At 37.7% G+C, this 11861-nt stretch overlaps 1 protein-coding gene across 2 annotated transcripts in view; it reads left to right on the top strand.

The window, feature by feature from the left end:
- The window catches only part of cep89 (centrosomal protein 89), a 47911-nt gene extending 37535 nt beyond the window's left edge, over positions 1–10376 (top strand). Inside the window, exon 18 of one of the 2 annotated variants that reach the window (XM_067495030.1) lies at positions 7323–10376. In XM_067495030.1, coding sequence (XP_067351131.1) covers positions 7323–7539 — 217 coding nt within the window. In that variant the 3' untranslated portion in view covers positions 7540–10376. Of the gene's footprint in view, positions 1–133; positions 6524–7322 lie in introns of those variants that run through there. The other variant, XM_067495031.1, reaches the window with a different exon arrangement.
- The last annotated feature ends 1485 nt before the right edge of the window (positions 10377–11861 follow it).

Below are 11861 nucleotides of genomic sequence, written 5' to 3' on the forward strand. Positions count from 1 at the left end.
TTAATAGTTTAACTTCATTAGCTATAGACTAGGCGGAAGTCAAACTTATCACCTGCACACTGAGTAAAAATCAATCTCTGCCTCATTTTCTTTTCTCTCTGATCCACTGCTTTGTATTCTCCCCGTACAACAGCAGAGATGCTGATGGGTCATGACTGCCAATTGCCTGCTGAGTTCTGCGTTGCCTCCAGGGGGGCCGCAGTGCCTGAGACTTCCGGGAGCTCAGGAGGGGACTGAAGCTTCGCATCACTTTTTCCTCTTTTGTCTTTCCCCTTACCCATGTATAAAAAACGTAAAATAAAAATTTGCCACATGTGAGAAAAGAGTAAAGATAAAGATAGCGGAAGTTTCAAGTGTATTTTGACAAATTCATTTGATTTCTTTTTAAAACTCAGTGGGCTGAGAACCTGATTATATAATCCATTTACACTACATTTAGAACTTATTTCAAAGGGTTTCCAATCGGTGAAATTTAATGAGTTTAGTATTTTCTGCAGGATGCAGCATAATTGGTTGAAAAGGAAGAAAAGGTTTACAGAGATACAGAGCATCGTTTAAGAAATGGGTTTGCAATGTGTTAAGAATATATTTAACAGTTATGTTGTTGTTTTGTAATAGGTGTAAAATTTTTCAGTTCCATTTAAAAAAATCATTGCAGATGTATTTAGTTTGTATGTCAAGTATTAAGGGAACAGCCTTAGGCTATTAAATGGAGTACACACTTCATTTTGTTGTTTTTGCTGCTTGGAGAAATCAATTTACTTTAGTTTTCTTATCATAAACACTGGAAACACACTGGAAAATAAGCTGTTTCAAATTTCTGACGTTATTTTATGTTAATGGAATAGACAGTTAGAACCTCATGCATAATTAACGCTAAAGCTCAAGAATGCAGAAAAACACATTTTAGGAGTGGGCCTGTTGCTGATTCTCCGTTCCTCTTGGATTTCTTGTTTTTTGGGAATTTTTAGATTTCATCACAGATTGGAAGAAAGACAAAGGAGCAGTATTCTTTGTGATGTAGTTACCAAGTCTTTTATAACTTCCTCTTTCTTGTAATAGAAGAAAAGGGGAGCACTCTTTCATGTAACTACACTATAATGCTGACAGTGATGGGTGATCATTATATTGCAACCTTTACAGAAGTAGGTTGTATATCTTTTAAGTATATTTGTCTCCTACTTCTTCCTAGGTCTGTTTTTCTATTTAAAACAAGTCTGTGCTAGTAGGGTCTGTCACTGATGTAGTAGTACTACTTTGCTTATAATAGGACTGATGTAAATGATACCATAGATAATCCACAATGTGTTGGTACAGCTGCAGCATCAGTAGGGAATTTTTTTAAAGCCAGTCATATAAACTATTGTTAACCATGTTATAGGATCATTTTGTCTGCCTTATGATTCAATGATGTCAAGATGTTGTATGGAGAATGAATCCAGGACAGAGCTCTTTTACTTATAACAAGTCTCAGTTACTAATCTCAGTATCTAATAATGCTTGAGTACTGCCCAAAGCACACTCGTTATGAAAAGTACAACTCATTCCTAAGATATGAATAGCAATGCTTAATTTTAAAAACCTGGTGATATGTGCAAGTGTATATTACACTACTGACTCTTTTACAGTATTACTATTTATTGGAATACAAGCGTTTGTACTGAAATACACATTCTTCTTCAGTTGTGGGACATTTAAGAGAGACTTTGTTGATGGACTTATTGTCTCATGCTAACCCTACTGCTGTTCCCAGTGGCTGTCACACAGACATACTTGCCTTACAAACCCCAGTGCTCAGAACATCACTGGCTAATGTTACTGACAGGGCAATGACATCACTCTGCAACTCTTCTGTTGCAGAGTGATGGAAAAACTTGGTGGCCACAGCTTTTTGGAGCTGTAATTGTAATGAAGATGTGCTGCTGCAGATCTTTTCTCTGTAGGTCAGACCGCAGCTGTGAGTCTTAACAGTCGGCCCGAACTGTCCCACTAAACTACACATTCACACTCCTGTTATATTTTCCATTTCTTATACAGTAGTTGCAAGATTAATTTGTCTGAATAGTGGTTGCAATGGGTAATGCATGTGTGAGATTATGCTGTTTGAATTGTAGGTAATGGAGATTGTGAGGGCCTGCACTCAAGCATGTCAAGAAGCAAACTGCTTTTTCAGTTCTTACTTAATGTTTACAGGCAGTAGAAAAGAACAAGGGAGTGTGGGAGAGAGAGAAAGAAATGTATTTAATTGAAGAAAAATCAACACATACAATTTGTGACCTGGTGATGGAGCTAAATGACAAGGTATAAAAGAAGAGGTTTGTTACAGGCATTAAGTTCTGTACTGTACAGAATTTCATGGCAACCCATCTTGTACATGTAGAGATACTGTATGTCCCTGAACAAATGAAAACTTGGACCTGCTGTTAGTGCAAGAGGAAAATCCAGTAGGTGTATGGATTCATTTTTTAGGAATAGCTGCTAATGCATCAGTGTACTGTGGCCATGTTAGCACATCCATGATAGAAATTAGGTCTAAACACTGGCATACAGGCTCTAACTACAGCTGCTCGTATGGCTGTAGTCCTCGCTCTGGTTGTTTTTGAAAATTAATTAAGACAAAACTTTTTACACAACATTTATACAGTGTACATTGCTTACACTAGAGATGGTTCCCTGTGTAAATGTAAATGTTGAATCGTGCAAGACGTTGTCATTTAGTAATTAACCCAACTTGAAATTCTTCTACAGAACTCATTTTACTTATCAGACCAAAAGACAGTCTAGACACACTACATCCAGAGAACGTGGGACCTTTGTGAATCTTGTTTATATATGTGTTTTTCTCTGCATGGAACATTTGTGAAGGCAGTAATGTCTCCTCACTTTATGGGATGCTCTTTTTATGCCCAGTCATGATTCAGACTTGGTAACATTTAACCTCATTAATTGTGAAATGCTCCAACAAAGTGTTTGTTTTTTTAGCATTACACAATTCTTGTAACACAAAAGCCTGTAACATGTAACTTCACTTTATATACACGTGTATGACACGCTTGTTATGCTGCAGAGTGATTCTACTGGGCTTTCTTCTGCTATAATAATTAGAAGATTGCTTCTGTTGCTGACGTGTGAGCTGCATATGACAGAAGAGATTTTAATGCATCAGTCATTATAACTGCAGCAGCACACAGTGGTAATTACGTGCTGCTGTTCTGTCCTTTTATCATTATTCCTCCTTCTTTCCTTCTGTATGTGAAATAGCAGAGTGGAATAAGACCAGGGTTTTCCGAACATGAACCAGAAATCAAGGTTTTCCCGTTACAGACAAGCCACATTTGCATTTTTACATGACTGCCTGGTTTGTGACGAGTGGTGTGATTGGATTGAAGTGTCAACATATATCTCAAACTGAGTGCGATAGGCTGAGATACCTTCATGTACTGTATCTGAAGTAGTAGTCCTGGAGGAGAACTACATAAAAATGGGTTTTATGGTTTTATTTGAGTGTGACTGTGTTATAGATTTTAAGACCGGCCCTTCAACAATCACACCACTCTGGCACTTACTCCTATATGATCTGAATGCAGAGTAACACTCTCCCTGAGCCCAATGATTGATGCTTTATTTAGAAACCGCTTGTTTCATTTGATATTGAGGCACTGTTGTGTTGTAGCTTAAAGATCATTAACATGAAGTTGATTGCCGTGGCCATCAGACACCCTGATTTTAACACAGCTTTGTGTTTTATTTATAAAGTCTAATTAAAAAAAGATGGTGTTTCAGACACCATATAATTGGTATGTGTGCCTGAAATGTATGAGGCTAAGTGGGATTTTTTTGGCTATACAGACACAAAAAGGCAAAAATTAATATGTCCTTCCAGCGTTGTTGGCAGAGCTAGTGTTTCAATTGTCCACTTTATAGACTGTTAAACAGCCTGCTGTTTAGGAACTTCAGTGTTAAGCATTTGTAATGTGCTTCCTGTAAAGAACTACATGGCAACAATGATATTTGTTTGATCAAAAGCATTTGTTCCTAAATGAATATACTGCATTTTCAAGCATGTCACTTTTTCTACCACTGCTATCAATGAATGCATGATTCAGAAGGAAAAACATCAATGGTATTTCACCATGGTTCTCAGTATAACACTTACCATCTGTTGTTGGTGTGGTCATCCATGACTGCTGACATAAATGTTCCCAACGTGGTTCACTCTACTCCCATTAGCCTAATACTTTAGATACCATAGTCATGTACAACCTCCCAAGACTTGGGGATTTATTTCATTCACTGCCAATGTAATGTAATGATATACAACAAAGAGCAAGAATGAGAAAAATAACTGTGTAAGAAAAAAAGGACGTGTAGGGTTTGCACATTCAGTGCCTCCAGGAATTCTTATTTTAAGAGGTTCTTCTAATGTGTTGGCCACCCATTTTAAAATATTAAAATCACCTCTTAATATAATGGACTACAGCATATATCCACCCCCTATTATGACCTCAATAATAAACACATAGTAGAATTATTACCTTTCTGACAGTTTCAACCTAAAAACTGAGAATCTGAAGGTGAGGGATAAAGTATCTTTATGAGTGATTAATATTGACGCTTGCCACTGGGTGTCAATCAGGACATGTTGTTCGGCTTAGAGACAGTGGCACTGAAGAAAAGACAGGAGGCAGAGCTGGAGCTAACAGAGCTTAAGATGTTGAGGTTCTCTTTGGGAGTAACGAGGATGGACAGGATCAGGAATGAGTACATCAGAGGGACGGCTCATGTTGGATGTTTTGGAGATAAAGTCAGAGAGGCCAGATTGAGGTGGTTCGGACATCTTCAGAGGAGAAACTGTGAATATATCGGTAGAAGGATGCTGAGGTTGGAGCTACCAGGCAGGAGGTCTAGAGGAAGAACAAAGAGGAGATTTATGGATGTAGTGAGGGAGGACATGAAGTTAGTTGGTGTGAATGAAGAGGATGCAGAGGATAGAGTTAGATGGAGGCACATGATTCGCTGTGGCGACCCCTGAAAGGGAACAGCTGAAAGGAAAAGAAGAAGAAGATGACCAAATGGAATTAAATTAAACTTTGCATGCGACAATGTTTTTAAGAAACTGACACAGCTTCACGCTTAATCAAGACAGGATGGACATTATTCGATAACCATGTCATATTAAAACACACTATAATGAGGAAGCAGCAAACAAAAGACTCAAGTCCAGAATGCAAACCAACACTTAGAGTCTTCTGATTCATACACTGTGAGATCAACCGTCGGTCCTATTAGCTATATAGTGCGTTTTTCCTACCAATAGGTGGCACATTTAAACTACTAACTATGTGATACAGGTGGATTTCAATGTACAGTTGAAATGGTACTTACCAATGACTATAAAATTATTATAAAATACTAGATTTTAATTTGTCTGTTCATATAGTCCCTTTCAAACTGGAGGCCTTTTTAACAGTAACTCATGAAAGGGTGTTTTTTTTTTTCAACTTGCTTCCTATGGTTTTGCTTGGTTGAGTACATGTATATGAATGTTATTAAACTTGCTCTCATTGCATTAAAATATTTTTCTACCCTGAATAACATCATTTAAAGGAGTTTTAGTTGAAATGGCGTAACTGAAAGGAGGTCTATAGAAGCAAGTGGACAAAGAGTACAACCTTTTTAGAATAAGCAACCACATGACATCATCAGAACTGAAAAATGACTCCAGCTGATGGCTCCCTGAGAGGTGTTTCAGCTTGTACAGCAATAGTTATAAGAATATTTTAATACATAGATGTGTTCAAATTTAGTGAGCAACAATTCAAAACCCTACATTAACTATACTGTGATAAAAAGCAGCAACTCTTCCTATTCTTCCTACATATCCAATATTTGACTTCTCTATTTAAATTTAACTGGTTTATATCTTTTGAACATTTAATGACAAACCAATTATGTCACATTGCATACAGTCACATCATTTGATAACCATCAAATGATGTGACACAATGGACACAATGGATGTCCGGTGTACTGTGTACAGCCATCAGCCACAATATTAGCACTGTGGTCTTAATAATGTCATGGAGACTCTTCGGCATGGCCCCTCTGAGCTGTCTGCAGCTACACAGCCCCATACACAGCAAAATGTGATACACTCTTGCATCACCGTTAGAAAAGGTGGAGCTGATTTGAACCTTTTTATGTGCTGGCATGTGGTAAACCCATTATGCCACATCCAAATGTATTATTTAAATATTTTATAAAAAACATATCCTACATATTTATTTATTTGATTATATTAAAAACCATCATTTGGTATTAATGTTGTGGCTGATATGTGTGTCTATCTGTGTGGTAGTGTTTTGACTGTAGAATTTTCTGTTGTAATTTGCATTTTTCAATTTGGTAACTAAAGGAACTTAAATGAAACTGGACTGACTTTATTTGTACTGCAGCAAAATATTAATAAAAGACAATAAAGCTCAGAGTTTCAGTATTACTTAAACTAAATACTCCCTGTGTACAGAAAATAATACAGACAAGAATATTCACCTAACATTACAACAATTCTAAAAAAACAAGTGTTAACAAAAATAACAAACTACTTAAGAATTAGTAGTCTGAAGAATTAATAACTTATAAATAAACAAATGTCTTCACTCTGACTGTATACTTACATCTCATTTCTCAGTTTTTGACAACCCACCCCAGTAAAATCTCACCTAACCAATTACAGCCACGATCTTGTTATATTACAGCGTGTTCATTGCAGCTATGGGCTTTTTCTAAGTAAAGTACATAATACAGTGCTTTAGGCACCACTTTAGAAATAATTGGGAAAGGAGATGATGCATGCAATTGTATTCCCAGCAGCCCAGTATGTTTGGATAAGGGGAAGTGAGAAGTAGTGTCCTGGGGTACTTTTAGTATTGTACAACAGAGACGTGAGCTGCCGCAGTCTGTCTTTTCATGATGCCTCTTTCTATGCTGCAGTCCTAATGAAAGTGACTCAGCAGATACCCCGACACTGGTTCAAAGCAACAAATGAACAGAACACACTTAATATTAATCAGCTGTTAGTAATGGGTAAAGATGTCTCGTGATGTGTGGGAGAAAGTACTGTCAGCATGATGACCTGTGACGCATGGGTGAGCTTTATGATACGCCATGCTATACAGTAGCACTACCTCAGTTTAAATCCATCTTCATTTTATTAGTAAGACTATCAGTCACTTTCATTATTTTCTTCCAAATAAACTGACTTTTGGACAAACTAATTTGTGTAACTGACATTGTCTCCTTTTCTCTCTTTCCTCCTCCAGGGAAGTAGAGGAAGAGTTAGAGGTGGTGTGGCAGGCAGCAACCAGGGAAAACCATCAGATGATGGAGGCTCTTTTAGACTCTAGGCACACTGCAGATCTGCACAGCCAGGGAATTTCTCATCACGCCCCTGATCAGACCACCACATCCATGCAGCATCAGCCTCGTAACTCTTGGTCTCCTCCCTTCGCTTCTCATCAAAGCCCTGGGCTCCAGTGAAAGTCAATATTTATATCTGACTCAGGTCATCAAAACTCCTCCTTGGAAGAGAAGCATAAGCATGGGCTGGATTTCTATTGCTAAAGCTCTCTGAGCCATAGGTGTGTTTGTTCACTCATTTTGAAAATAGCTGGGTGTTTATTGAAGATTATTTGCACTCGGCATGTTAATCTACATCTGCCAACTTGTTTTTGCTTCACACACAAAACTTACGTAAACATCTACCCTGCTCTTTAACAACACAAATCTTTCCATTGCAGCTACACTTATCTAATTCTTTCTTGTGGGAGCACATATACAAATGTTTTTTTGATTCACTTTTCAAGAGAAAACTTGATTTCAACACAAGGTCAAACATATAAATCATTAACATTATATAAGGAAAAAAACTGATTTGATAACACAGTTCAGTTTAACAGCAAAGCCAAATGAATGGATAGTGGGATTTTTTCATTTTGTTTTTCTTAAATAAGTCTCAGGGTTTTATACACAATGGAAATAATATTAACATGCCTTAGGAAAGGCTTTTATAAGGCTAAAGAACATATTCAGTGCTGACATCTGCTGGACACATAATAGTAATGATATTGTCATTGTCACAGTCAGAATATTATGGAAGCAAGTATGTGTATGATTAAAATCCTGGTGTAAAACTGATTGTTATCCACAAACCATAATGAAACAACCATATGACTGAATTTTTATTGGGATAGATTCTATTACAATAATAATTGTTTTGCTACAAAGTCACAGTTAAACATGCTGGTTTATTGTGTGGACATAGGTACAGACAAAACACTAACCATGAAGTAAGAACACGTCATTACACACAGACTAGCAGCTTTTGTGTGTTACTCACAGTCTTGGATACACACACCTGATGAATTAGACTGAAAGCACAAGGTAGAGTAGCAAATGTGGACCACAAATCCCCACTGACGAATACAGACCATAGTGATGGTGTTGAGGTAGGTCAGACGTGTGAAAGCTGGTAATACCTAGTGTAAAGCTCGAACTTGCAGCAAATCTGAGCAGCTTATGGCCAGACGATATGTCGGGTGAAACAAAATGACTCAGCCAAAATATGACATTAAGGCTTTTAGCCACTGAGTTGTTGGCCAGATACAAGATAAAGTAATGGCACTGTTTGTGGTTTCCAGTTTTTCTGCATAGATTATTTAGGAAATGTTATATGATTTTCCCCATTTCACAAATTTTAACAAACAGTCCTTAAAAGTTATGAATACTTCTTTATTAATCACACCCATTTAACATCAACTGGAATCAGGTGTGAGTCTGGAGTCCGATCAATATAACAAGAATGATGATGTGGTTTAGAAATACTTTAACTTATAGCAACACTCAAACAGTGTCAATGTGCTAGTCATAAGTAGTGTCAGCTCATATGAGCCATGCCTCAGAAAAAATGGAGGTCAGAAAGACCTATGATCACAAGTTGTTGATTTGCATGGAGCTGGAAAGGCTTACAGAGTAATCTCTGTCCACAGTTGGTACTGTGGCTGCTCTCTACGGGGCCCCGAGCCAAGATCACACCAAAGCTACAAAGCAAAATGGATAAAAAAATAATCCTAAAGTTCTGGCTAAAGACTTGAAGGATCGTTTGAAGTTGGTTCATGAGTCAGGCATATGCAAACAATGAAACAGGCAGCACACCACTAAGGAAGCTAATGCTCTCCAAAAACAACTTGTGTTGTGGACAGAAGAAAACAAAGGTAGAATTGTTTGGGAACAACACACAGCACTGTGCACTTTCAAAGAGAAGTGAAGTGCAGTGGAGGGAGTATCATGCTTTGGGACTGCTTTGCTGCTTCTGGAGCTAGACAGCTTGCTATAGTGGTGTGTTCAATCAATAAAGACATGGAATACTATTCGTGTTTCATAAGCTAAGATTTTTTTTTTTGCCAATATTTGTGACTTTGGTTAAAATTAGATCACATGTCATAACTAATTTATGCAAAAAACAAACAAACAGGAAATTGGAAACAGTGTCACTAGTTTTTCTTGTGACTGCATAAATATACTGTATTTGCTTTAATAAACTGTTGTTTGAAAGGTAACATCATAGTAAGTACTTTGTGTATCAGCTCTACATAAATACATACAGTTTTCTTCATTTTGCTCCAGATGCAGCCATAATGGATTTGCAATGAAACCAGATTGGCTGCTTGGTTGTTAATGGCCAGGTGTGTGTTACTCCCTATGTGGTTCATTTACAAGGGAGCAGATAAAAGTTATGTTTGGTACATTCTTAAAAAAAGAACGAAAAGAACTCCAAAAGGCTCAGAAGACCATGGATGACAACTTGGGGTAAATAGAACTGTCCCAAAAGCTGCACTGCAATTAGTGTGATTTAAACTTTGTTTAGGATGTTCATTTTTTTCATGAGTAAACCATTTGAAAGGGTTAGTTTTATTGTGCTTATTGTGTGGAGCGTTTGCTTAAGACTTAAAACCAGGAGCTAATCTTCTACTAAGATGGCAGAAGGGATCCCAAACAGCTCAAGTCATCACCAGGTTTTTGTGAAATATTTCCCAGTGTTTGTTTAACCAGATTAAAGCCACCCTTCTAAGTTTAACCTCCATTAGTCCAAAGGTCTCCTCTTACTGCATCTCTTTCCTCTTGTGGGGTAGGGGAACATACACTAACTAGAAAAGAAAATAGTTGCCTCTCATCATGGAGGCAAAAGACCCAACACATTTTACATGAATGTACAGCATAGAAACCGTACAATCTTCTGTACCCGCTGAAATAAAATAAAATAAAAAACCTTTAAGAAACCATACGTATTAGAAATCTTGCATCATCTTATCCTGCATAATACAGCTTCAAAAAAGCACCTGCTTTGTACATTAAACTGTATTTTATCTGGCAGAAATCTAAGTGTACTGGGTGAATCTGTGTGAAATTAAATAGTTTGGAAACACAAAGGAAGTAAAGGATCCCATGTGGAAATTGACTGTCCTCCCCCAGTGGAGGGTCTACTGATGGTGTCAGTCACTATGTGAGATACAGAAAACTCTAATAACCCTCCTTCAGGAAGCTAGCAGACGCACGGTTTTTGGGGAGGTCTGTCTCAGCAGCACTAGCATAGCAGGCATAATCATGTTTAGTCAATCTGTGGCTCTAGCTTGACCTCAGTTGTTTGATCTGGAGGCAGGAGAGACACCTGTAGAATGTCACAAAGTCTTTGATTTACGACATTGTTTGCGAATGGTTACTAAACCATTTTGTGTACGTTTGCTTTTACAGATTACAGTTTCTGTGATATAGCTAGCTGTTAGGTAGCTAATGCTAAAGTTAATTTCTCTGCTCCGTGTGGGAGCTACTTTGGTCTGCTTTTTTGGCAGCAGCCATGAGTCCTATGATCCAATATAACCTTTTTTGGTCATTGTTTTAGATTTATGTATATACACAGAAGTTTAAAAGAAAAGTCCCCACAGGGATGTAGAAAATGTGTGTGCAGCCACACAAGCAGGAGGTCTGTGTTGTGGTTTAGACCCTGTTACTGCTGCCCTGGTCATCAGGAAACTTGCTGTAAATTGGAAAAAAAACCACACAGCCTGGGACACCAGATTGTGTCCACCCAGGGAAGCTGCAGCACTCGCTCCCAATAAAGAGAAGGTTATATAATGTCATAAGGTCAATCTAAGATGTGTCTCCCTCTCCTTATTACTGTCAGCCGTTTTTTACCAATATTGTTTCAGTGAATCCTTGAGTAGTTAGTACTATATATTGTTTGAATATTGACTAATTTATGCGTAAGTTATGTTATATAGTTATATTGTTATATATTATGTTATATATTGCTGGGACACAGTGGCGCAACACAAAAATGCAATTATGACTGATACTGACAGTGTATCTGTAAAACGTCTCGTGAAAATCAGTATTTATTATGCACATTATGCATCTATAACCTAGAGTTTTCTGGCTTAGTGAGAACTTGATAGACTAAATATCATGGTGTGTGGCAAACCTGTGGAAACAGAGTTGTGAGCCATAAGCTGTCAAATTTCAAATAGGCTGCACTGTAGCAGCATAAATCTTATTTAAAATGAGTATGTTACACAGCCGAGGCTTAGATGGTCATTTCTATTCAAAACAATATCGAAAACAAACATGTTACCAATTGAAGCATGTAAATCCACGCAGACACTGTGACTTTCATCGCTTGTCTAATTTGTGCTTACTCACACTACCCATTTTGATGGACCGGAACCTCCAACCTAACTGCTCAGACTGTGCGTGTCAGTTAGCTGGCACAAAGAGCTCATATTGAACCGTTGGCACTGAGCCTCCTG

Source organism: Channa argus, chromosome 2 (genome assembly GCF_033026475.1).
Source record: "Channa argus isolate prfri chromosome 2, Channa argus male v1.0, whole genome shotgun sequence".
Classification (NCBI taxonomy): Eukaryota; Metazoa; Chordata; class Actinopteri; order Anabantiformes; family Channidae; genus Channa; species Channa argus.